Source organism: Myotis brandtii, unplaced genomic scaffold (assembly GCF_000412655.1).
Source record: "Myotis brandtii unplaced genomic scaffold, ASM41265v1 scaffold147, whole genome shotgun sequence".
NCBI lineage: Eukaryota > Metazoa > Chordata > Mammalia > Chiroptera > Vespertilionidae > Myotis > Myotis brandtii.
The window spans coordinates 1,055,162-1,082,491 of record NW_005355292.1 but is presented as its reverse complement, the minus strand read 5'-3'; the positions used below and the strand labels follow the sequence as shown (position 1 = coordinate 1,082,491).

At 41.0% G+C, this 27,330-nt stretch overlaps 1 protein-coding gene across 8 annotated transcripts in view; it reads right to left on the bottom strand.

The window, feature by feature from the left end:
• Positions 1-27,330, bottom strand: part of TTC3 (tetratricopeptide repeat domain 3) — a 100,666-nt gene that overhangs the window by 29,361 nt on the left and 43,975 nt on the right. For all 8 annotated transcript variants that reach the window (XM_014535641.1, XM_014535640.1, XM_014535639.1 and 5 more), the window contains 19 exons: positions 27,249-27,294; positions 26,083-26,203; positions 24,340-24,403; positions 22,459-22,516; positions 19,529-19,613; positions 18,979-19,113; positions 18,248-18,328; positions 17,014-17,126; positions 16,491-16,611; positions 13,999-14,121; positions 12,604-12,705; positions 11,938-12,030; positions 10,509-10,576; positions 9,362-9,498; positions 7,620-7,946; positions 6,323-6,574; positions 3,160-3,206; positions 2,160-2,216; positions 535-608 (listed from right to left, as the gene is read on the bottom strand). In XM_014535641.1, the coding sequence (XP_014391127.1) occupies positions 535-608; positions 2,160-2,216; positions 3,160-3,206; positions 6,323-6,574; positions 7,620-7,946; positions 9,362-9,498; positions 10,509-10,576; positions 11,938-12,030; positions 12,604-12,705; positions 13,999-14,121; positions 16,491-16,611; positions 17,014-17,126; positions 18,248-18,328; positions 18,979-19,113; positions 19,529-19,613; positions 22,459-22,516; positions 24,340-24,403; positions 26,083-26,203; positions 27,249-27,294 (2,104 nt within the window). The remainder of the gene's footprint in view (positions 1-534; positions 609-2,159; positions 2,217-3,159; positions 3,207-6,322; positions 6,575-7,619; positions 7,947-9,361; positions 9,499-10,508; positions 10,577-11,937; positions 12,031-12,603; positions 12,706-13,998; positions 14,122-16,490; positions 16,612-17,013; positions 17,127-18,247; positions 18,329-18,978; positions 19,114-19,528; positions 19,614-22,458; positions 22,517-24,339; positions 24,404-26,082; positions 26,204-27,248; positions 27,295-27,330) is intronic.

Sequence of the window (27,330 nt, the reverse complement as noted above, 5' to 3'; positions counted from 1 at the left end):
GAACATTCTCTTCAATGAACATTTTAAAGAACATTTTCTAGGACTGCCCCATAGTATCTTGCACATAGTGGGTTCTCACACTTATCAAGTGAATATCATCAGCCTTGTGATTTTATTTTTTTTTACTGTCCTCACCTGAGGATATGTTTTTTTAACTGGTTTTAGAGAGAAAGGGAGAGAAAAACATGGATCAGTTGCCTCTCGTACACACCCTGACCAGAGATCAAACCTAAAACCTTGGTAGGTGCCATGGCTGGGAATCTAACCCACAACCTTCTGGCGTACAGGACAACACTCCAACCAATGGATCTACCCAGCTAGGGCAACCTTGTGATTTTAATGCAGTTTTTATGAATTTTCAACAATGACAAGCCATGCTATAAATTCAACCAAGATGGTCACATAAGGTTGTCGTCACAGATGCATATCTTTAGACAGAGAAGTTAGGGAAAGCACAAATGTAAAGTGCATTAAATTAACATCGCTTAAAACACTTGAGTTAAAATGAAGCAAAAATTTAAAAACTGTACTTACTTATGGTCTTCACCTGAAGCGATAGTCTCATTATTAGGTGTTACTGAAGTTGTTCCAGACCCAACTAACATAGGCTGGTTTAAAAGACAGAAGAATGACAATAATGTTCTACCTGAAAATTGCCATTAATACTGATGACTGCTTACATAAATAAGCATGCAAACTGACAATATATGAGACTTATCTAAACTGTCTTTTGAATAGGAACACATTAATAATAAAAGTTTCAACAACCATAAATAGGCCCAAATTAACATTTAGGTAGCTTACCACACTCCAAAAAAATTTAAATGTCACTCAGTTTAAAATTCCCATTAGTTTTTTAAAAAAAAATATATTTTATTGATTTTTTACAGAGAGGAAGGGAGAGGGATAGAGAGTTAGAAACATCAATGAGAGAGAAACATCGATCAGCTGCCTCCTGTACACCCCCGACTGGGGATGTGCCTGCAACCAAGGTACATGCCCTTGACTAGAATAGACCCTAGGACTCTTCAGTCCGCAGGCTGACGCTCTATCCACTGAGCCAAACCGGTCAGGACCCATTAGTTTTATTGACTGCTCTCATCCTCCTGTAATATTTGTTCACTGTTTCCACACCTGCCCCCAACATGAGCCCTCAAATACGTGAGAGCTATGAAGAGCCCACTAGCGACCTCATGGGTTTAGAGCTCGGCCTTGGGTGAGAGGAAGGAAGGGAGCCTATCAAGTCTGAGATTCTGCTTTAATGGTTAGTATTTACCACCTTTATTTTGAATATTTTTGTTATTGATAAGAGGTATCATGTCATCATACAAATGGTAACACTAGGGCATAGGGAAGTCAAATAACTTGCCCAAGGTCACAGAGATAATAGAAACAGCAATAAAAATCACAATAATTGGTCAAGAGCCAAGCTATAAATTCAGGCCCTTTTCTGGGGTTTTGTTTAGCTTCTTATTTGCAACATAGTATATAGTTGCTTAGAGTTGCAACTGAGAGGCTGGCAAGTGAGGCGGTGAATGTTGGAATCTGCTGCAAGCAAGCCTCCCTGCTCGCTTCAGTGCCTGGCTGCCGGCCGCCATCTTGGCTGACAGTTAATTTGCATATACTCACTGATTAGCCAATGAAAAGGGTAGCGGTCGTACGCCAATTACCATGTTTCTCTTTTATTAGTGTAGATTTTTGTTATTGATAAGAGGTATCATGTCATCATACAAATGGTAACACTAGGGCATAGGGAAGTCAAATAACTTGCCCAAGGTCACAGAGATAATAGAAACAGCAATAAAAATCACAATAATTGGTCAAGAGCCAAGCTATAAATTCAGGTCTAGCTGACCCCAAAGCTGTCTTGGTCACCCTGTTCTAGAACCATCCAGACAAAATTACACATTATGAAAATTGTCTTTACTCAGAAATTTTCAGAAAATAAAAAGGACAATAAAAATAAAAGTTTCTTTTAAGTGTTACTTATATACAATATGAACCCTGAATTTATTAAAAATGTAGAAGACTGCCAAAATATCTTTAAAGCCTAGAAACTCATCTCAACAAAATGCTTCAAAATATCCCAAGAACTGGTTAATTCTAACTTACATATTAAATTATTTTACATAAGAATTAACCCAGAAAATACTCCATACCTTTAAATCTTTTGGCTTCTTTTTCTTGCCTTTGTTTTTTATCTTGGTAGAATTAAACTAAAAAGGGAGAAAGAAATCACTGAACACTCAAGTAACAGCACTATGAAGCTACCATGTATTATACCATGATTTTGAGACTGGTCATAAGTTGAATTACATAAAATGTTTAACAAAAATAACTCTATATTGTGTCAGCCCTACTGTTGTGATTTATAACAGAAATTAAGAACAAGTTTAATGTTGCCTAATGTTATAATTAAAATTACATTGTTCCAACATTTTGAACTCATTTTCAATAGTTATATCAGACTTTTAAGATAATTCCAGGTACATGCTAATCGTATTTTAATGATTTTCCTTTTACTTAGGCAAACTAGACATGTGCACCTGGCCAGACACAGGAGCACTGACAGTGCACTTAGGAGAAGCTTTAACCTCTCACAGGGCATCTTAGTTGTGCTTCCATGTGTAGCTGGGCAATACTTGATAGAATGGACTAAGACAAAACTTCAAGTATAGGTGACTTGATCCTAAAAAGTCAGTAAACAAGCAATTTTCTGTTTGAAAACTGCCACAACCTACTAAGGAAGACAACTCTGGCATTATTCTAAATTAAACTCAATTTGGAGGCACTCAAAACAAAGTCCCTTTATTTTTCTTAAAGAGCAAAACATGAAAATTTTCACAATTACAGATAACTTTTCATTTTTATGCCAGGAGATTATTCAAGAACTGCTTTCCTATTTCTAAGACTAACATTTATTAGTTGTGAAACTTTAAGGCCGTTGTCTAATGTAAGCCTCAGCGTTTGCTGATTTGTTCCAATTCCAAGGGGCAGATTGGGATTAACTTCCTAATGAAATAGGACATGTTATCGGAAGTCCTCCAGATTGGGTTCTGGCAGTGCCACCTAGGATGGAACTACACTGGCCTGGGTCCTCCCCCTTCCTTTGGCCAACACAAACCAGAACACAGCATTTAAAGTGATCAAACGACTCACTGGCACATCCCCGCTGTCTTGTTTCCTCAGCACAGTGCAGCGGCTGTCTGCAGGAAGAGAGACCGTTTGTGAGCAAGCGAAGCATTAATATCGCCATATAATACACCAAAACGGGTGGGGAACCTTTCTCCTGCCAAGGGCCATTTGGATACTTATAACATCATTCGTAGGCCACACCAAATTATCAACTTAAAAATTAGCCTGCTCTATTTGTTCAAACATTCAATTAACTCATCCCTAATGCCTTGGCAGGGCCAGACCACATGATTACTCGGGCCTTGGTGGGCCAGACATTCCCCACCCCTGCACTATAGCTTTAAAGAAAACCACCCCAGGTACACTGACACAGACTATGTTCTATGCCTCATTTGGCTTTGACACAAGTCTAGTTTAGGAGGCAAGGGTGAAATGGCTAACTAAATGGGAAACCAGCTTCAAAGAACCACAAAATTTCAACCCATTTCAGCATAATTTGAGTGCCTTCTAGGTGCCAAACTCTATGCCAGGTGTTGGGAATAGAGATGTACAAAACAGTCCCTGCCACCCACACACCTGTTTCTACAAAAAAGACAACCAGGCAGATGCCTGCCACCCAGTGTGCTAACTCCCACAATAAATACATGGGAGCAAAGCTGACGGAATAATGAAGTCTTCAAGGGGAGAGGCCCAGAGGGATCAGCAAGGGCTTTGGGGAGGAAGGGGCTTGAAATGAACACGCAACGGGGTGGGATGTGGCTGGAGGAACTGGATGAGCAAAGACAGGAGGCAGGAAAGCACAGTGCAGGTTGGGACATAGTCATCGGTGTGGTTTCGATTCAGAAGGCAGATGGGCAGAGTGACGAAGAGGCCAGATACATGATGTGAATTTAATCTGTAGGCAAACTAAGCAAGTGGTTCCCAAAGAGAATAGTTACAGGATCAGACAGATGTTCCTCAAGAGTCCCTAGAGCAGCGGTTCTCAACCTGTGGGTCACGACGACCTCTTTGGGGGTCGAATGACCCTTTCACAGGGGTCGCCTAAGACCATCGGAAAACACATATATAATCACATATTGTTCTTGTGATTAATCACTATGCTTTAATTATGTTCAATTTGTAACAATGAAAATACATCCTGCATATCAGATATTTACATGACGATTCATAACAGTAGCAAAATTACAGTTATGAAGTAGCAACGAAAATAATTTTATGGTTGGGGGTCACCACAACATAAGGAACTGTATTAAAGGGTCGCAGCATTAGAAAGGTTGAGAACCACTGCCCTAGAGGCAACGTAGGAGGAAGATTTGGAGGAGGAGGGTCTAGGTATGGAGACAAGTTTAGAGGCTACTGACTAGTGCATGGAAAGACCACTGCGCTCCTTGCTAGGAAGTGGGATGGACAGGGAAGGAGAGATCCAAGATGAAGCTCATTTGGACTGCTGACAAACGAGGGATGGAGTAATAGGGAGAAGGAAGAATCGAGACCAGTTCCAGGCTTCCTGCTTAAAAACCGATATACAACCATGTTACTGATGAGATAAATCCAGTAAGTGGGACGTAAACGAGTTCAGACACATTGCTCTCAAGGGACCTCTTGGCTTTCTGCACAGAAATTCCAACAGGGAAAATGCACCCAGACTTCAGGAGGGCAGGTTGGGGCTCCCAACTACCATAGCATTGGTGACATTAGTGAATATCTTTATCTACAAGATCCGTGGACTTTTTAAACTTTAAAGAAATATAAGTACTTCTAATGAAAGGAGACGAAACTGAAAATGCCAGGGTAACGGTGAGAGGCAGAGCTACGGGACTTGAAAATCTGTTGGCCAGTCATTTGCTGCTGGCTTCCGACTCTCTGGCTGAGAGCAGAGAAAGGGTTACAGCCTGGTGGTCTGTGCATTTTAGGTACAGAACACCAGAATCGGAAAAATGCACACAGTGGGAACTGTGTCCTTTTCAGTTGTCCTGTGCATTGGGCAACATGCATTGGGTTGTGCAAGCTCAGTCCCGGGACAGCATTTTCTTGGCAGCAGCAGCAAACTGATGAAATACATTCAGGCCGTCCCCTGGCCTGTCACTCCAGTCATGAAGAGAGTCCTGGAGAAATAAAGCCATCTCTACGTGGGCGTGCTCCTCACAAGAACCACAGCAAAAGCAAGCCTTTGGTTCCTTATATGCATTTGAACTTTGTAACATGTGACATTTTTGTATAGGGCCAGACTTTTAATGTACATTTTAAAACAAACACCACGAAATTTCCAAGTCTAATGCCTAACAATAAAGTCAACTTCTAATGATGGGGGAAGGGGAGAGGCATTACCCTAAGACATACATGTAGGCAAAAATAAGAAATTCAAATTAATTTAGAATCTAAAATGTTTTAATTTAAGCAAAATGGGACCACACAGATCACTGGCTCCAAATTCTCTTATTTTAATGATGAAGAAGCTATGAATCAAGAGAAGCTAAAGAATTAACCACCAGTTATCATATTCAGCCAAATTGCACTCCGAGCCCTTACCCACACAGGTCCCTGATTGCCCTCCATCCTCTCTAGTCCTGGAGGTCACTCTGTCCAATTCCACCTCCAGCTCGGACCCCACCCCCACACCAGGCTTTCCTCTTCCCTGGAGAACGCCTGTGCTCACTCCGACGTCTGAACCCACTTATCCCCTCTTCTCTCACTGGGCTTACCCCCACATTATACGTATATTCATCTTATTCCCTTTTGTAGAGCAAAAGGTCCTGAGGGCAGGGACTAGCGTAAGCATTCCTGAATTCCTTGTTAACACCTAGCGTAAAAACAAGCTTTTTAAGGAATGAGGGGAGAAGTGAGCCAGAGCCCACTATGCCTGACTCGCAGTTCCCACTCCTCCCACAGCAGAGGTGCCGTCTGTCTGCTTTAGGTTCTGCAAACATCACCTCCTGCAGCCATTTTCCTGACTGCTCCAGATCAAACCCATTTCGTAATAAATTCTGTCAACACGCAATCTCTGCCACTACACTGTCAAAATATCTAAGATGAGAACAGTGATCTGAATATGTCCACAACACTGAGTTCCATAGAATAAAAAGGTTTTAACATGAAAAAAAGTACTATTCTTAATCACTACCCTCCACAAACACACATTTCCCCCCTAAGATTAGGTATAATATAAACTGAAACTCGACCCACATACCCATGATATCGAAGAATTCGTCTAACGCATTGTGCAAGGCTGGGAACTTGTCTCTGTGTTCTTCCAGGAGCCAAATCAGACACCGGGCTTCCTTCAATGATGCCGACTCGCAGAAATAGTCAAGCTGCTTTCCTTCTATAGAGTTTAGTTTATGACCATACTTCTCATTCCAGAGAAAAGTCATGATGCTAAAATCAAGCTCCTTGAGAGATGCTCCATAACGAGAAAAAAAAGATTCTGTGGCATCTAAGCCTGTGATAAAAACAAAACCCAAATCAGATGGAAAACCACTTAATGCAAAACCACATTCACCTTCACATCTTGAAAATGGTTCCATTACAGTTTGCTAACAATTGCAGTGAAAACATGTAAATACTTGAGAATAAACTTGTTTAAGCTATTATACATTTCATAAACACCATTTAACATGGACATGCTAATTGCAATAATTCATATCTATTAGTTGAATAAAGTGGGCCAAAGGCTTCTATTATTAGTTTTTATTAAACTTAGAAAAAGGAATTAAATTCCTTTACAAATACAGCAATAACCTTCTCACTAATTCATAATGACTTTCATTCCAATCAGTACAAACTAGCAAGATTTTATAATGCTTTACTACACATATTCCATAGTAACAAAACACCAGTAATATGCACAAAAAGTAATATTCCCAAACACCCTTTAAAACAGGAAATGGTTAGACAACAACTCTGCCTGCAGCCGCCTTCCCCAGTGCCTGCTTGAGGGCCTTCCTCAGCCAAACCAGGAAAACCAGGAGAGGAACAGTTTTATAATCCCGTGGTTTACAACAACACAGGTACTTTTCTCCTCATCCTTAGAGATGGTTAGTCCTGAGCATAGATTTGCCTTAGGTGATCCTAAGCAATTATTCCATCCATTCTTCCCTCTAACTTTTCCATTAAGGAATCAGACTTCTGAACCACAGGAACTCAGAGGGCACGACAGGGGGTGGGCAGGGGGTGCTATGTACCCATGGCTGGGCCCGATATTTACAGTTCTTACATTTTACACGTTTACAAATATTTAGCATAATACAGGACTGGATTTTCTAACTGACTGAACTTTTTTGTGTTTACACCTTTTGAAAGTGTATATTATAACCTTTCTGTAAAATAAGCTATAAATTGTGAGTTGGAAAAACAGTATTTTTAATCATACCCATTTGTAGTCCTACTTAAAAAAAAATCATAAATAATGACAGGAAAACAAAAAAAGACTCTGAGGCCCACGTGTCCTTTCTACTAAACTGCATCTCTAAAAGTGAATGACATACCGAAGCTATTAAGTTTCTGGATCCAAGTAGCTAATTTTGGCTCCACTTCTTTAAGTTCACTCAAAACATGCAGGAATATCCTTGTTTTGACTCTATTCTTTTCTTGAATCAAGTGACGAATGACATAGTCCACCGCTTCACTTAGAAAATTTCTGCTGGAAAAACAGGTTGTGTAGTCTTCTGTGCTCAAAACCTTCCAGGAGAGCAGCTCTTTGAGGAGCGTGGACGCGTTCAGCACCCCGGACTTGATCTTGTCGGCATACTGCTTGATGCACTGCAAGATCCTGTCGTCCAGGAACTGACAGCTCTCAGCACTGGCCACAGTTTCTAAGGATAAACCACAGCGGTCAGTTACAGTGAGAAATAGGACCAACCTGCAGAGATAGAAACTTCGAGAGAAATGCTGTAACATTACAGAGCAATATAAACATGGCGCAGATGGATTCTTCATGTTGTTTTAAATAAACAACTCAAGAAATTTTAAATTAGGAATCTAAATACAGGGTGGGGCAAAAGTACGTTTACAGTTGTTCATATAGGAAATAATACAATAATTAATAAATAATAATAGAAGAATAAACTGTGTTTTGCTCAGTCACAAGGGTACATTTTTGCTCCACCCTGTATTTAACAATACCTTTAAAAAAATATAGTTCACGTTCAACAAAACACAGAAGAAGTACCTTATATCCTTCACTCTGTACCACTCATGTAACATCTGAAATTTTATCCCTTTAAAATAAAGTTACTTCCCTCAACCATTTTAACCCAGCTTCATCAACTACCTAAAATTATAAATTTTATATCCAATATAACATGTTTGTACCCAGTAAATATGTTTAGTCATTAAGAATACTAAGGGGATTTTTGGAGTTAAAGGGATCATTTATTCAGTTACAGATTCAATTAATATTTGGCAGTTCTTATTATTCATCTTATTGTTGGATCCTAAATTGCAGACCTGTGGACTCATTGACTACTAGTCAGAAAATATCTCAGAAGTTCATCGTCCTGTCCACTCATCTTCCTACAGGATGGCCATTTAGCCTCTTGAAGCACGCAAAGTTAAAATACCAACATTCACTGAAAACTTTTTCAGTAAGAAAGATCATTTTGGTTGATTTGTGAAACATTAATGGAATACTAGATGAAAAAAATAAAGACAGCAAGAGGAAATATTTTATTTTATAGATGGCCATCGTAGAAAATGAGAATAACTTACTTCCAGTCATCTGGAAGTATACATACAGACCAACATGTCCACAGAAACAGTGAAATTACCAGATATGTTCCCACATTGATCATGGAATGATGACAAGATGAACATAAAACAAAAAGGCTGTACTAGGCAATCTCTATGGTACCTTTTATGAATAGCTTCATTTGAACTCAGCATTATTTCAGATAATTAGTAGTGACTTCATAGTTCACAGTTTTGGGACCTAAATCCACATAGTGGAGTCTACAGACCATCGTCAAACATTATTTCCACCTTCAGTTCAGCAATGAGTAAATTCACAGTCTGCCCTAGGTTTGTGGCAGGTAGTGTTTTGAATCCCTGTGTACTGCTTCCAAAATCAGTGCTCTGTGTACCATTTGCTCCCGTGACAGTATTAAAATATTAACGGAAACCTAAATTTCAATTCAGTAACAATTAACCTAAGTCCCAGTAGGATGATTATTCACATTTATAGTCTAGGCGAGAATACATTAGTGTTATTATGCCTTGGACTCCAGCATACCTTTCTGCTCTTCCGTTTTGGGTGGATTACTTTCCCGTAAGTCCTCTTCCATTCTTTCTTGTGCTAATTTTTTTGCTTCCTGTTTTTGGATCTTTCTCTTCAATTTTTTGTCTTCTTTCAGTCTTAGCTTCTCTAGGCTGATAAACATTTACAATTAGTGATAATTCACCTGTTATAAATCCAACTATTTTCCTTTGGCTACTATAGAAAGCATTCTCTAAGCAGTAAGTTAGGAGTGTTCCTTTCTAGTCAGAGCTTAGCCTGCATCTTCTGTTCAAGATCAAAAGTTGCTGACACGTGGTTAATGCAGTCAAACTAACCGTACTTGTTTCATGAAAACCAGGGCTTCAGGGGACTAAGTGACTTAACTAAAGATGGCACATACAGATGGTACAGATATTATTTCCATGTTCATAAGTTACTGCTTAAGGTGAATAGGAATAATAAAAATTACTCTGCAAGATAATACATGTACACACTTATTTAAAAAAAAAAAGATCCCACAGTAAACTATTATTTTCACATCCCAATAATGGCCCACAACTACGGAATTTGGTTAATATGGTTACAATGAATTCTCTTCAACAAATAAGTCTGTTCCTCTTTTCTTTTGCTTTTTCTTGGTCACCAATGATGAAAAAAATCATTTATTAGAATGGAAAACAAGAGGCAGGACCAAAAAGAAAAGCAAAAAACATTGAAATTATTTGATCTGAACAAGAAAACACAAGGAAGGAAATAATTTTGACAGTACATTGAGTATTTCAGTGTGAGAAATAAGTCAATGGTTCAAAATGTTTGCTGAAGAGAGATAACAAGAAACTACGCTTTTGGAATTAAAGTTTAAACACCTGCGAGCTAAGTATACAATTTTTATCTAACTGCCAAATCTATTAATGAAACGTCATTTCACAACATCAAATGTCATAATTTTACTTGTAAATTCAACCACTAAATACATCTATGATTCAAGTTTCAGTATTTAACCATTCCAGGCTAGTTCTCTTTAAATTTTAAATATCCATAAAAGGCATTTTAAAACCACTTAATTGGACATGTGTGCACAGCCAATTCGAAAACAGCATAATTTAGAAATTATATTGTAAAAGACATCATGAAGCTAGTGATGGATTGTCAAAAATCTTACCTAGAACATTTCTGTTTCAGAATAGGTTTTGAAGGAACCTTCTTTTCTTTTACGACTTTGTGTTCAAACTTTAAATAAAACAAAGATACCAGAAATTTGTCTTATACTCCCAGGACATAAAGCACAAAACCACAAGAAACAAGCATTTCAGAAGCACACACAGTCAATGGTCAGTTTGGCAGAGAACAGTGATGATGCTCTGACCCAGACAAAAGCCCAGAAAACTTTAGTAAAATAATGTATTGAAAAGAGAAACAAGAGAGTACACACACTTTAGCAAGAAATGTTTTTCAAATTAAAAGTAAGCGGAGATCAAATAAACTACAAATCTATATATACAAAACCCTAATATGCAAATAGACTGAACAGCGGAACAACCGAACTGGTTGCTATGACGTGCACTGACCACCAGGGGGTGTGTACGGAACATGGCAGGCATTGAACGTGGGGGGATGGTGGAGCAGGTGAGCAGGGGCACAAGACCAAGGCGCTGTCATTGGGGCGAGCCTCTAGTGGTTACTGAAAATTCTTCGCTCCCATGTGCCATGATCCTGCCGGGCGCTGGTACCTGCTGCCGGCGCTGGCCCCGCTTACACCCGCTACCAGTGCCAGAGCTGCTGCTCGCACTTGCTGCTGGCACCCAGCGTTGACCCCGAAAACTTGGTGCCATCAGCGGGTGTGAGCAGCGGCTGCCGGCCCTGATTGCCCCTAAGGGCTTCTCCACCTCCCCCTACTCCTGAGGGGCGATCGGGGCAGCAGCCACCGCTCACACCTGCTGACAGCTTGGTCCCACTCTCACCCACTGCTGGCACCAGCCCCAATCGCTCCACGCTGTCAGTGGGTGTGAGCAGGGCTGGCGCCATCAGTGCGTGGGAGTGGCGGCGGTGGGAGTGGGGCTGCCGCAGACAGCCGTGGAAGGAGGGGCTGGGTGGGGGTGTGGAGGATGGGTCAAGACCCGCCTCTGCGCCCACTGCAGCCTTGCAGCCCACAGCTGCTTTCAAGGTGCATGAATTCATGCACTGGGCCCCTAGTATCATTATAACAACCCACTCCTGCCACCTCCATATAGACCAGGTAAAGGTAATCAATCCCTTAAGACACTCCTCCCCTCCCTAAGTACCCTCACCCCCAAACACCCAGAAGTTTACCGGGAATAAAGAAAACAAGGTTATGAAAAGAGTGACAACAGTAAAACTAAACTGTAAAAGCCTCCTTTTCCTGCTATGAAATAAAAGAATGTGAGAATCCTTTATTGCAAAGAAGCATTCTCACATCCTAATTGTTTGTATATTGTCTGAAATTAAGAAACTGTTTCCTAGAAAAGACAAAATCCAAATCATACCACTTTCATAAATTTAAATCATGCTTTAAGAGGTATAAGCACTCTTACTGTCAATTTAATAAGATTTCCCTTTCATTAGATACTTACTTCACATTTAACTTGACCACCACTGCTGAAGATGATAATCTTAGAGATGATACCTTCACAGTCAGGGGTAAGACAAATTCCTTGTAGAAAATCCTATTTTATTAAAAAAAAAAAAAAGAGTGCTGCGTATCAAAATAAATCTAAACATGTATACTACTATAACCATCAGGAATGGTTAAAATGTCATCAGAAACCTCCTTCAGGGCAGCACTGAAAGTCCCTGCTTGTTGCCATGGGACCTGCGGAGCCTCCCTGCAAAAGGAATGACTTGCTTTGGTCAGTGCAAGGAGAGCTGACAGGACATACGCCAAGCATGTCCCAACAAAAGCTTAAGAAACGCTGAATGGACTGGCCCTTGATCTTTATCCTCTGTCACAAGAATATGTACCAGGAAACCTCAATTCAGACACAAAAACACAGCCACAGTATCCAGCCGGCGTGGATCAGTGGTTGAGTGTCGACCTATGAACCAGGAAGTTATGGTTTGATTCCCAGTCAGGGCACATGCCTGGATGGTGGGCTCCATCACCAGTGTGGAGTGTGAAGGAGGCAGCCAATCAATGATTCTCTCTCATCACTGATGTTTCTCTCTCTCTCTCCCTCTCTTTGAAATCATTAAAAACATATTAAAAAAACAAAACACCCAGAGAATCTTATTAGCCTTACCTTGTCAATTTTATCATTAAAGGTTGTTGTTTTTAACTTCTTCCAACAGTTCATGTGAAATTCTATTTTGCAGTACTGGCAACAGCTGATTCGTATAAAACCCTGGGGGGTTACAACAATGTTTAATTCACATTTTAAAGGTGCTGTCTCTATCACACACACACACACACACACACACACCCTCTCTCTCTCTCTCTCTCTCTCTAACTCACTCACAATGCATCTATACTAATAATAGCCTAGGTGGTATCTTGCCCTCACGTCATCACAAGATGGCCGCACGCACAGTGGAGGCGGGGCCCGGCGGATGCTTTGTGCAGTGAGGCCTGGGGGTCCCATGGCTCTGCGCTGCTCGGAGGCTGGTCCCAGCGGAGGAGGCAGGTCACAGCAGGGGAAGGCAGTTGTGGGCGATTAGGCCAGCAGGGGAGGGCAGTTGGGGACCATCAGGCTGGCAGGGGAAGGCAGGTGGGGACAATCAGGCTGGCAGAGGAGGGCACCTGGGGGCCATCAGGCCGGTAGGGGAGCTGTAAGGGGGCGATCAGGCAGGTAGGCAGGCAGGCAAGCGGTTAGGAGCCAGCAGTCCCTGTGGGATCAGGCCTAAACCAGCAGTCGGACATCCCCTGAGGGGTCCCAACTGGAGAGGGTGCAGGCCAGGCTGAGGGACACCCCTCCCCATGCATGAATTTTTTGCACAGGGCCTCTAGTATTAAGATAAAGAGAGAGCTGTTTGCATTCATCTGGTAGACACAACTAGATACCACATTTCCTCATGGGGGAGCATACTACTCTGTACCTAGAATGCCTAGTGCCAGAGATACAGAGCTTGACTGACATATTCACTTTCATAGCTTACAGTTGCATTATTCTTTACAATGTATAAAATATTTTATAAACAATAGTCCATCTCAGCTCTAACCAGGACAGTGCCACAATGGGCAGCTTATTATCTTCTTGAATCAACTAAGGCCCAGTAACTTATTCACTCAATTATGTGCCAGACTTGATCTCAAATTTAGGTTTCTGAGAGCCAATTCAGCGATCAACAACGGCCTTTAGTTCTTGGAGTCCACTTTTACAAGAGACAGAATTGCAACAAATCAGAGGTAATAATCTTGTTTTGTTTCCTGTGTTCCTAGGAATAGGCAGTTGATAGCACAGTGGCTAGAAAGGGGAAATGGAATTAGCCAGCTGGCCCTCAGTGTTAATTTCAGGGGCTCTGGATTCCCATGTGAGATGATGAAGACCTAAAGAAGTCCAGAGGGAGGGGTGGGCAACAGGATATAAAACTGCTGGCACCCCAGAGAACTTGGGTGCCTCCAATTAAAGGATTGGTTCTAAATTCATTGTAAGGCACAACTGTGCAAATTAATGTCCTAATGCACAGTCATTACTTACCTTAAAGTCTGGATCTGTGATGTATATCTGGATTTTGGAATATCCATGGCACTTCTGATAACAACAAACAGCATCTGGCACTGGAGGGAACCTGCATTCTTCAATAAATTTCTCTAAGAGCATCTAAAACAAAAAAGATACTGTTACAACACTCGTTTGTCAATCAAAATGCTTGTGATTTCAATAACTTCTTGCTGTCAAAATATTTTCATCCTAGAAATGACTAAATGTTTAGCCAAGAACAAACTACATACCACTTTTTAATGGAGGCTGATACAGAGACGTGTCCAGAGAAAATGATGGAATGGTGGGGGAGAGGGGCAAGAACTAAAAAGTTTTTTCAGAATTTCAAAGTCAGAATCAAAATCTTATCCTGTTATAACCATCAAACCTCACTGTATAATATATAACTCATAGAAATCTCCTTTAAGAGGGAGTCCTAAGGTGAAACTCCCTTAGGACTCTACTATTCTCCTGATCCTAAGGGTGCTTCACCTGGGATCCTAGCACCTCACTCACCTCCTCCCGGAGCCCCTGCCACCTGCGCTAGTTCTTGCCCTGAGAATGACCCCACTGCTCCTGAACCTTTGTTATCAATAGTTCCCATGCCTCCATCCCAATCTAGTTTAAAGAGGAAAACCCAATGATCCTTTGTTTTACAATTTTTTAAATAGCAGCTTCGGGTAAGATATCATTCACATACCATACAATTCACATATTTAAAGTGTGTTTTTAGTACATTCACACAGTTGTATGACTATCACCACAGTCTAAATTTACAACATTTTCATCACCCAACAAGAAACCCCATAACCATTAGCAACCCCTCCCCATTTCCCCCAATCCCTAGCTCCTCCCAACCACTAATCTACTTCCTGTCTCCATGTAGATTTGCCTGTTCTGGAGATCCTATATAATAAAACCCTAATATGCAAATTGACCAAATGGTAGAACGACCGGTCACTATGACGTGCACTGACCACCAGGGGGCAGACACTCAATGCAGGAGCTGCCCCCTGGTGGTCAGTGCGCTCCCACAGGGGGAGCGCTGCTCAGCCAGAAGCTGGGTTCACGGCTGGCGAGGGCAGCAGCGGTAGTGGGAGCCTCTCCCGCTTCTGCGGCAGTGCTAAGGACCCCTGCTCCCCCAGAGCAGGCCTAAGCCGGCAGTCAGAAATACCCTGAGGGGTCCCGGACTGCGAGAGGGTGGAGGCCAGGCTGAGGGACCCCTCCAGTGCATGAATGTTGTGCACTGGGCCTCTAGTTTCATATAAATGGAATCCTACAATCTGTGGCCTTTGTGTTTGGCTTCTTTCACTTAGCATAATGTTTTCAAGATTCGTTCATGTTGTAGCATGTGAGTACTTCATTCTATGGGCTGAATAATATTCAATTGTATAAATAGACTATATTTTATATAACCATTCATCAGTTGATGGACACTTTTTGCCTCCTGTGAATAATGTTGCTATGAACATTCATGTACAAGTTTTTGTGAGAACATGTGTTATCTCTGTATATATCCAGGAATGGAATTGCTGGGTCACAGAATAACTCATTCTTTAACCCACTGAGGAAGTGCCAGACTATTTTCTCAAAGCAATGGCACCATTCTAAACACCCACAACAACGCAGGAGGTTCTGACTTCTCCATATCCTTATCAACACTTATTCTTGGCTGCCTTCTGAAGATAACCATCCCAATGGGTGTCGTATCTCACTATGGTTTTAATGTGCATTTCTCTGGTAGGTAATGTTGTTGAACACCATTCACGTGCTTACTGGCTATTTGTATAACTTCTTGACAGATATGTCTATTCACATCCTTGGGGTACTTTTAAATTAGTTTAGTTGTCTTTTTATCATTGAGTTGTGAGAGTTGACCCCTATGCTTTTAAAAGCTTTGGTCAAAAGCCAGTTCTTAGTACATGCCCAGGTTCCCCACAACTAAAGGCCTATCCTAGTGAATTTACACATAATTTAGTCTCTCAAAAACTAGCAAAGCATCCTCTGCTTCTGGATTTGAGATTAAATTTATACTTTGAGTCTTCGAGTACCCCTCAATAACGACAGTAACTATGATGAAACAGCAATGCTACACCTTTACGAAGGACAGCATACCTTTCTGCTTAAGAATGCACACTGAAGTCAGAACACCTGGATTCAAGCCCAGCTCCACCATTTCCTGGCTGTTTAACCTTGAGCTCATTACCTAACCTCTCTAAACTTAATCTTCTCCCTCCATAAAATGGGGATAACTCATAGTACTCATCTGTAGGACTGTTGTAAGGATTGAAGGTAATGAAATGTGGCAGGTGTGTGACTGGCAATAGAAAACATTTAGTAAATGTTAGTAATTCTCACTAGTCCTTAAAGGGGAAACACCTGTGGGGGAGCTGAGGCCAGAATGCTATCTCCTTTTCTCACACCTGAGCCAGTCAGTGTAGGCGGGCTTTTACAGTTAGTCAGAGCTCTCTGCAGAAAGAAATGGTTACCTTTATTTTCCCTGGCCGAGTCTCTTCGATAACCACATTACTTGTGGGCCAAGTTAGCACTCCAGGGAGTCGACAAATCAGGGTTCTTGCTTTCTCAAAGTGATTAAGAGCTTCTAAAAACCTAGTCATAATAATGAAGAAAAAAGGTATGAAAAGATGTCACAAGAATTTTCATTCCCACAACAAAAGTCAGAGATTTCAAGCTAACTAGTAAGAGTACATTTGAGCCCAGCCAGCGTGACTCAGTGGTTGAGTGTCGACCTATGAACCAAGAGGTCATAGTTCGATTTCGGGTCAAGGCACATACGAATTAATGCCCAGTGGGGGGCATGCAGGAGGCAGCCAATCGATGATTCTCTCTTATCACTGATGTTTCTCTCTCTCTCCCTCTCCCTTCCTTTCTGAAATCAATAAAAAATATATATAAAAAAGAATACATTTGATAAATCACTGCATAGATATAGTACCATAAATATAGAAATTCTTTTTTTTAAATTTTTACTTTATTAGGACATCTACTAACCTGTTTTTTTTTAAGTATACTTTTCCAATTCCACAGTAGGCCAAGCAATCGAGGCCTTCATTGGGGTAGTGTTCAATCATCCTCTTAAACTGGTTTTCAGCTTCAGATAATTCCTTCAAAGGCAGTAAGAACAATAATCACACAAAAAAGAAATGCTGGAAGTGATTTTTATCTGAAGGCTGATTCTTTTTGTAACATTAAAAACAACTATCTGTCCAAAACTTCTTTGGCAAAATTACACCTTCCAGATTTCATTTTCTTAGCAATTTATAAATTGTGACCATATGTACGATACTCACACCCAAAGTGATTCAGCTCCAGAATGAAAAGCTGGCACTGAACACATCAAATCACCAACCAGATGAGCGTTTACACCCACACAGAGGCCCGTGGTGCTGGCAGACACCACACATGTGACTTCACGGTACAAAGACTGATGTAGACAATGACACCGTGCACATATCCTGGCTGAGTGCTGTCCCCTTGGGGGCACAGGCATGCCAATGATGTTGCTATGTGCTTTGTGGCATCAGGCAGACAAATGCTCAACCTTAAAACCAGCCCTTTAGTAACAGCTTCACAGACAGAAGTGTGTTCTTTTGAATATTCTCAACTGTGGAAACCTCTGCTTTACATGAATTTTGTTTTGAAAAAAATCCAAAAACACTTAGCTCCAGGCAACACTGCTAACCCCATTGTGGGCGAAAAAGAAATGTCACCACAAAATGGAGTTCATTAGGAGCTTTGAGGCCAGTTCCAAAGGAGGCATTGCAAACATGTCTTAACACGTTAAGCGCCATGTCAGTCACCAGTGACTGACACTACATTTCCGATCGGACCTCGTCAGTCTCCGACTGCCAGCGTATCAGTGAAATTGGGTATCGAGGGCTAAACGGAAAGGAAGACAAAACAGGCCTGGCGCTTAACGTGTTAAGCAAGGGCTGTACTGGAGTAAGTATATCGCTTCCTTCTGGCTGGGGCTACTCTGAATGATGAAATTCTTTTAAAGGTTCAAGTTCTATCACATGGTTTTATTTCTGTGATCAGTCTCACTACTTCAAAGTAAATCGCAAATGTAATAAACTATCTCTTCAATCCAAAAAAGCAAACATAACATACTTATTACTGCTCTGCCAAGAATAAAAGAATTGTGATGGGAAAACAACTGTGTTTACATATCTTCTAAAATCAATGACATATTTAAGTTGTTTATTATTTCTGTTACAAATCTTACCTCAGGCTGTCCTATTCCAAGGAGAGAAATAGCAAGTCCGTAGACCACTAACACATAGTTAATCATGGCCAGGTTCAATTGCTGTCAATAAAAACATTTGAGTTAAAAATCTGAAGATAATTCTGCCCAATCTGCATCATATCAACCTGCTAGCCACAACAGAAAAAAAGTGTAATAAAATCTCACTAATCACTATGATTGAGATAAAGGCCAAACTGAATTAGAAAATATATTTTGCAAAAATACACTGCTATCAAGTATTTAAAACACAGACTCACTGTCTCAGAGTCCCTTGAAGGCGTGGTTCATAATAGATTAGAATAACAGAAGTTACTCTCTTTTGAATGTTCGTGGGGACCAGTGACAGATGAAGACATTTATTTGCTGCCTTACAACCTTGCATAAAGTATTTGCCTAGCTATTACTTTCTTTCTGAATGAAAAGATGTGACTAAAACTGGTCCAAAACCTTGCTTTCATAGTTTATCAAGAGAGAAGGCCAGGAGTTCTAAGGACACCAACTGGAGAGCAAGGAGGGAGTCGCACGGTGAGCGCAGGCATGAAGGCTGGGTCAGTGCGTGCCCTGCTCCTCACGTCCCGGCCGGAGGAGATTCAGGCCGTCTCCGCTAGGCAGAAGGTGCACTGGTAACAGTGAAGTGAGAGCCCGGATTCTCCTACACCTGCGTCTGGAGCCGTCAGCACTGCTGACGAGTTAGGAGCCGGCAATCCTACCTTTACTTTCTGCGGGTCTAGGCCGTTGAGCAGCTCCGAGAAGGACTGGGCCGCGCTGCGGCACCGCTGCTCCAGCAGAGCTGTGTAACCGTCCTGGATCAAGCTCCTCAACATTTTCATTATATTAGCAAAGTCCTGCAAAACAGAACAAGAAACAAACTGTTTCCTTTGGGGAGTAACAATTCTACAGCGTCAATCGCTACTTCAATCTCTGGCTAACATAACTGAAAAGTTAGTTTCTAAATTAACAATAGTTTGGCTTCTTAGCAATCACATATTAAGTAACATGTCCATAAATAAAAGTATAAAAAACAAATCTTAGCCCTGGCCGGTTTGGCTCAGTGGATAGAGCATCGGCCTGCGGACTGAAGGGTCCCAGGTTCGATTCCAGTCAAGTTTGGCTTCTTAGCAATCACATATTAAGTAACATGTCCATAAATAAAAGTATAAAAAACAAATCTTAGAGATGTACATGGTTAGACTTAGCGCTTGTGAAAAGTGGTTTGTTCCCAGAGTTTGCTTTTTCCCCGGGAAAAGCCTTTTCCTGTACCTGGTGTGCAGCTCTGGAAGATTTAGAGAACTGTTTCTCCAAGAGGCTTTTCAAATCTGCTGGAAAACTCCCTTGTGAACCATAACTAAAAGAAAAGAGTGTTGTGTTGAATTATTTAAAATAAAACAGTCCACTATATAAAGAAAAAATACTTTTACTGAAGGTCATTTTAAACACTGAGCAAATAAGTCACAAGCTCCTGAATTGAAATATTAGTATGATGCCATTTCTCCTCAGATTAACCTCTAAATCTAATGAATCTCAATAAAAATCCCTGTAAAATTACAAGTGGAGGGAGGCCAAATTAATTATGAAGATGATATAGAAAAAACAGCTTTTGAAACAAATTAAGGGGAATTTGTGTGCTGATTACCCAGTTATTACAAATCTACAGTTATCTATGACAACATAGTCCTGAAACAAGAAATGTGCCCAATAAATGTTGCACAGATGCTCCTCTCATGGGAAAATCTAGTAAGAGATATAACCTTTCAGAAAGCCTGGACCCCGTGCTGAGGGGAAGAAAGACTCAGTTCTCTGTCTTCCGACACCACCCTCTAACACTAGATGTGTGTGTTTGATACCAGATAGCTATCATTTTCCACACCAATTCTCCAACACCAACCGCGTCTAACAATTACATTCAATTTTGACATTAATTCTGGGGTCAATGCAGGCCCCACAGGTGGCCTCACTTCAGACCAGCCACACCGGGGTGCCTAGGCTACCCACAATTCTGCCGAGCCAACTACAAATTCAGGGTTCCCGTGACCCCAGTTCAGATTCAACAATTCCCTAGAATGACTCATAGAACTCATGAAAGCATTATACTTACTACTTACCAGTTTACTATGAAGGTTGTAACTCAGGAAAAGTCCAATGAAAGAAACACATGGGAAAGGAGCTGGGTAGAGGGGGGTGATGGATAGCTTTTATGCTGTCCCAGAGTGGGCCACCTGCCCAGCACCTCCATGTACTAACCCACCCAAAAGCTCCCCGAAAAGAGATTTTCATAATGTTTCATTACACAGGCACAAAGGATTAAGTTGCTGGCCATTGGTGAATAAATTAATTCCTAGCCCCCTTCCTAAATTTCTCAGATACCAGGGGATGGGGCTGAAAGGTCCAACCCTCCAATCACATACTTGGTCTTTGTAGTGACCAGCCCCAATTCTGAATGCAGAGCCCCAGCCTTGAGTCACCTCATTAATTGAACTCAGGTAGGGTGGAAAGGGGCTTGTTCCAGGAAACTCCAAGGGAGCTCTGTGCCAGGGACCAGGGACAAAGATCAGATATACATTTTATTATACCGCACCCTCTCACAGCTTATTAAGAGTGTAAAAGTGCCAGGTAATTAATTTTCTGGTAGGACAATTTGACAATATCTATCAAAGTGAAATTATGCACCCCCGGGCACTGGCCGGGTAGCTCAGTTGGTTAGGTTGTGGGTTTGAACCCTGGTCAGGGCACATACAACAATCAACCAATGAATGCATAAATAAGTGGAACAACATATCAAGGTTTATCTCTCTCTCTCTCTCTAAAAATCAGTAAATAAAATTTAAAGAAAATTATGCATCTCCTTTGATAGAGCAATGCCATTCTAGAAATTTCTCCGAATATACATCTATGCGGTAAAATGTCCTGCAGCCATGAAAATGAAGGATGTAGATTTCCATGGTCTGTTATGAAAAGACACACAAGATACTTAGAAAGGGATAAAAAAAGCTGTCAGCCAGAATGGTTCTAACAACAGTGAAAAGGACAGTGATCCCAATGATGGTCATGTGTACTGAGCATTTGCCATGTTCCAGTTCATCCCACTTAATCACTAAATAATCCCATGAGGTAGGTAGGCATAATCAAATAAGAAGCCTTCCATTTGAAAACAGAAACAAAGTATCAGGAAACTAAATTTATCTTCAACAAAACTGGTTAAAATTGTAACTATACATTCAAACAATGAAAATATACTTGGTTTTGGTTTCTCTTGGGGGGCACACAAAGTGAGGAGGAAGACTCAGGATTTTTCTATGAAATAATAGAATTACATAATATTCTATGCTCTTGCTTTGTATTTACTTTGTAGTAGCAGGAAAAAAATGGTCTTTTTTTTTTTTTTTAAATTGGGCATTACTCATTCCTCTTAGTGCTTTGATATTCAAATCATTCTCCTTGAAGAATCTATTGAGGAATCAGCCTTAAGAAATGAGGAAAAAACTGACAACTGGTATAACTGGCAGAAATGGCTTTGCAGTTTCTCCAGCATCACTTTTTATTAACTTCACAAACTTCTGTATCTACTGTATGACTGATAATTCCACTCTGCAGTCAATTCCTATTTTGTAGGTGATGGGGGATTAACTATAAAGATAAGTGAAAGAGTTCCGACCATTAGTTTTAAGGGGCATGTTCGGTAGAACGGATTTTATAAGTGGTTGGTTCATTAATAAATCCTTTCCTCCGGCGGTAACTGCTCAAAAGGGCCTCGGCCTGTACACACACCCATCCTGTGTATGCAGAGTGAGCTTCCCGGCGGCCAACACTGTGAGCAGCGCGTTCCTATCAGAAGCTACTGGAAAAGAAGTGTGGGAAGTGAAATGAGGTGAGCAGGGAAGGAGACTAATTTGCATTTTATACTTCTCTGAATATCTTCCCTCTTCTGAGCATGTATTTTGGAGTTTTAAAACGTTAATACTAATATAGCTGTAATATGACTTTCAGAAATCAGTATTAACATTCAGGATTCAGAATTCTCTGTTCAAAAATGATCGTCTCTGAGGACATGCCTTTGGTATTTGAAAGGGACTTTAGTACTCAACATAATATACATATGTAAAGGTAGCTACTACTTGAAAGAGATTTTTTTCTTTTTTCTTGGAAGGAGGACATTAGGTGAAAAAAAAAAAAAACCTTAGATAAAAACATACCTGAACTCCAACTCATTGTTTCGAGATTTTTGTTTTCCTTTATATTTTGGAGGTTGGCCTGTGAATACAAAAGTATTTGTTCCTCAAATCTGGACATAAAAATTTATGAGCTTGAAAGTAAAATAATATTTAAGTAAATTGAATAAGAAAGCAAAGGAAGCAATACTGTGAGCGTTAACTACAAACAGGTAAGCCAAAAAAGAAGCTACTGATGATGTTTGTCTATGTGTGCTATGAAATTATTATAAATTATAATGGTCATTATTATATAGGCCTAGAGCAGATACAGAGATATAGGCTAAATTTCTGTTTTCAGGTAGTTTACAATTAGATGACAAGAAAAGACAGTCACTGTAATAATTAAACAGCAATCCCATTAAAAAGAAGAAAAAAATACTGAGTTACAGGCCCCGTGCTTCCTCTTGCTCCTCCAGCTCTATGAGCTAAGCCTTGTCCCCTGGCAGGAGGGAGCCTGTGTGCTGCTGGGCGGGGACAGACGTGCAAAGCTGTGCAGAAGAGAGCTGAGCAATGGGGTCAGGTGGACCCGATGGGAGCTTTGGGGAGAGACGCAGAGGCAAGTCAGAGCCCCTGGGTCAAGGACGGGGTGAGAGCCTGAGCTGGCTCTGGTGGCCTCAGAAAGCAAGAGGCTCTGGAAAGGCAGAAGAGTTCCAGTGCGACTTCTGCTGTGTGACCTGCAGCAAAACCACTGCACCCTGACCACAGCACCTCAATTTCTTCTACTGAACGTAGATGCTAAAGTGTGGCTGGTATTTAATTTAAATGTACTGTATGATGATAATTGCCCAAGAAATATTGACAAATGTTTTATCCTCAAAGGTTTTTCACGTGCTATTAGAGCTACATCAGGGACGACAGCCACCTGAGCTTCCCCTCCTTACAATGCTGCTGCTGTGCTAACCAAATGGAAATGCTCAGGAGTAAGTGGTGGGATGTGTGGCATGGGAGCCTAAGAAAAGACAGAACTGCAGAAGCACAAACACTGAAAAGAAAACAAAAACACCAACAAAGGACAGGAGGGCAATAGGAAGGTCACAATCTCCCTGTAAGAACCCGGAAGGAACGCAGGAAAGATGGAGATAAGAAACCTGTGGGTAACAACAACTATCTTAAGTAAGTCATCAAGAAAATCTGTATTTTCTTAAGCTGTTTAAAAGGCAGGGAAGCATGTAATCCACTTTAGATCGATTTCCATCAAAATCTGGTAGTATCAAGGGAGACTGAGAAATAAATGAAGCTCGAATATTCGTGCTTCTGTGGGCCCTTCATTTCCCATGGTGCCAATGCCGAGTCGATGAGGTCCTGCTGTGTCTGCCTGTTTCCTAGGGGCATAAGCAAACACATGCACCAAGCACAGACAATTTAAAGTAAACTAGGATGAGCCCTGCTGGCTTGGCTCAGTGGTTGAGCATCGACCTATGAACCAGGAGATCATGGTCAGGGCACATGCCCAGGTTGCGGGCTCGATCCCCCTGCATGGGGCGTGCGGGAGGCAGCTGATCAACGGTTCTCTCTCATCATTGATGTTTTTTATCTCTCTTTCTCTATCCCTTCCTCTCTGAAATCAATAAAAATATATATTTTTAAAAAAACAACTCGCCAAATAGAAATTAGATAGAAACCAAGAAGAGCTTCATCTTTCTATTCCATTAACTTTAGTTGGAGTTCCAAAATTAGATTTATTAAATAACATGAAAAGACGGAGTACTGGTTTCAAATAAATAATCAATGTTTTAACACAGAAGCACTGCAAAGTAAAAGGAGAACAAGAGCAAATATAAGTGAGGCTTGTGCGAATTTGGGGGCATAGGAGTTTAGACACCACCACATGAACTCAGCAATAATTTACAGGGAAAAACTCACCTGATAGTGGTAGAAATTCAGGATGACAGGCACAATCATCTATAGTCAAAGCTTCATCTAACACCTACCCATGAAAATACAATTAGTAAGACTTACACAAGGAAAAGAAGTGAAAAAATAAAGAGACATGAAGAGCTAAATAATAAAGTGGATTATAACGGAATTTATTCAAACACCTGAAATAGTTAGGTGGTTATTAAGCCTAAGTGAATAAACAAACAAAATGATAACTAACAATAACAGATTATGGTATGACAAATTCTCCAATGACAATTCTATTTCTGACAGCTAGCATGAGGCCAGGCAGGGCAGCTGTTCAGTCCTGAGTCAGTACTATCACATCTTTCCTGAGGCTGCTCTCCCTAAATGAACACAGCTTCTCTGACATTTTCATTATTAACAAAAGAATTATGCTCTGGTCTGGTGTCCTCAGTGGTTAGCATCTGCCTCAGAACTGAAGGATCATGGGTTTGATTCCCAGTCCAGGGCATGTACTTGGGTTGCAGGTTTGATCTCGGGCCCCAATTGGGGCTTGTGCAGGAGGCAACCAATCAATTGTGTCTTTCTCACATTGATGTTTCTCTCTCTCTTTCCCCTCCCTTCCTTCCTCTCTTTCACTCTCTCTAAAATCAATGAAAATAATATCCTCGAATATTATTAACAAACAAATATAACTATAGAGTGGCTTAAAAAAGTTCCCTCCAATGACTACTATCCATCTAACCCAAGACACTATTTTCATTTTCCCCATCAGACACTGGAGAGAAATATAAATGTGGGCTTGGTGATATCTGCTGAGTTTTGAGCACACTACAGTTCAGAAAAAAACTCAGGTGCAGATCGCCTCAGACCCTGGTCCCAGGACCAGGCTAGAGGCCTAGCAGTGCCTAAGAAGTCATCAGACCAAGGTTTAGCTGAGCACAGCACAGAATCAAGGGCTTTGGCTACGGAGAGGAGCAGCAGAGGCTGCAGAAACACCTTGGGCAGAGAGGAGGATGGGGTGGCTCCCAGGACCAGCATGGCACAAATTGGGGGGGTGGATGGACTGATGCATTGCGGGGCAGCTATGGAGTGTGCAAAAAATAAAAGATAGGAAAAGAAAAACCCAAAGCATTGTAAGGGGTGGGGTGATTTGGCCACCAGACCCCACTGTCACTTATTCCCAAGTGACTCATTGAAAGACATGTAAAGGGGCCCTAGTTGGTTTGGCTCAGTGGGTAGAGCATTGGCCAGCCAACTGAAGGGTCCCAAGTTCGATTCCAGTCAAGGGCACGTGCCCGGGTTGTGGGCTTGATCCCCAGTGGGGGGTGTGCAGGAGGCAGCCAATCAATGATTCTCTCTCATCATTGATGTTTCTCTCTCTCCCTCTCCCTTCCTCTCCGAAATCAATAAAAAAATATATATATTAAAAAAGCTTCTCTCTTAAAAAAAAAAAAAGACATGTAGAGGGAAGGCATACAAAGAGAACCATCGAAGTGTAAAATAAAATTTAGAAAAAAATAGTTTGAAAACGTACAAATGTGATTGCAAAAAAATTCTGTAACAATGAAATATTATTTTATGTTAATTATAGGAGGTAACCTGAATATTTATTTAAAAGACAGAATCATTCTCTTGATATCAATAGGCAAAAAGAGGTTCATATCAACAAGACATTTAGTTTTCCCTTTCACCAAAATATTATTGCAAACATATGAGACTATACTGGAAATAATTTCATTTTTAGTTTTTAACTGAGCTTACCATTAGATGCTGATGACCATCGTATGCCATTTCGTGGTAGGTTTTGCTGGAATCTCTTTCGATCTCTACAAAGTTCAGTGAAGTACTAAATGCAGGTGCTGGTAAACTAGGAGTGTAGGCTCTGAGTGGGGATAAAAGGAATAATTATTTTATTTCTATTGATTAGTATGCTTTTTAAAAAAAGTTAACCTTCAAAGAAACAAGTTTCAGCATATTCAGCCTTTTTTTCTTGAAAACAAGATTGTTTTAAAAGGATCCCTACCGCCCTAGCTGGTTTGGCTCAATGGATAGAGCATCAGCCTGTGGATTGAAGGGTCCCAGGTTTGATTCCGGCCAAGGGCACATGCCTGGTTTGCGGGCTCAATCCCCAGTGGGGGGGCGTGCGGGAGGCAGCTGATCAATGATTCTCTCTCATCACTGGTGTTTCTCTCTCCCTCTCCCTCTCTAAAATCAATAAAATATATATAAAAAAAATAAAAGAATCCCCATCTCTGAGTGGGCCTTATACCTAAACATTATTTTACATTTGGTATTAAAATCCAAAATATAATTTAAAAAACTTAAAACACATTAAGAACAGATCAAGAAGTGTACTATGGTTCCTAATACTAAAATAAGTCTCCTTGTTTTAAATTAACAGCTTCAGTATCTTAAGCATGTGAGGAAAAGCTTAATCTTCTTTAATGCAGACCCTGGGTGCTATAGGCTTTATTGCAAGCATACGCAAGTCTATCTGCTGCCTACTAGTATTTCTAACAGGAAGCATCTTAGCCTTTGAAAAAAATACCAGGAGTCTAGAGGCAGCTGTTTCCAGAACGGAGGCTAAGGCTAAAAGGCACAGACTGTGCCCCTGCTCTCTGCTGCCAGGACCATCCATGATGGCCAAAGCTGGTCCCATTCAAACACAGTAACATCCCATAATCATTTCACTCCTTTCCCATAGGCTAACACTACTGATCTCTAATCCATACATATGCACATAGCTCAGTAAAAGAGTGGGCAAAATACATTTGGCAATTCACAGGTCACCTGACCTTACGCAGGAACACTTTAAAAACCACCTATTATCCTTCCACCCCCACTTCACTGTGGTTGCTATTAGCTACTAAAGCATCAAACACAGAGATTCTTAAACTCACAGGGCAAAGCCATTCCTAGTAACTTACCCGCTTTCATAAAAGGCTTTAATTGGATTCCTAGTTGATGTTCCGCCTATCAAAATCAATCACACACACACAATAATCAGTG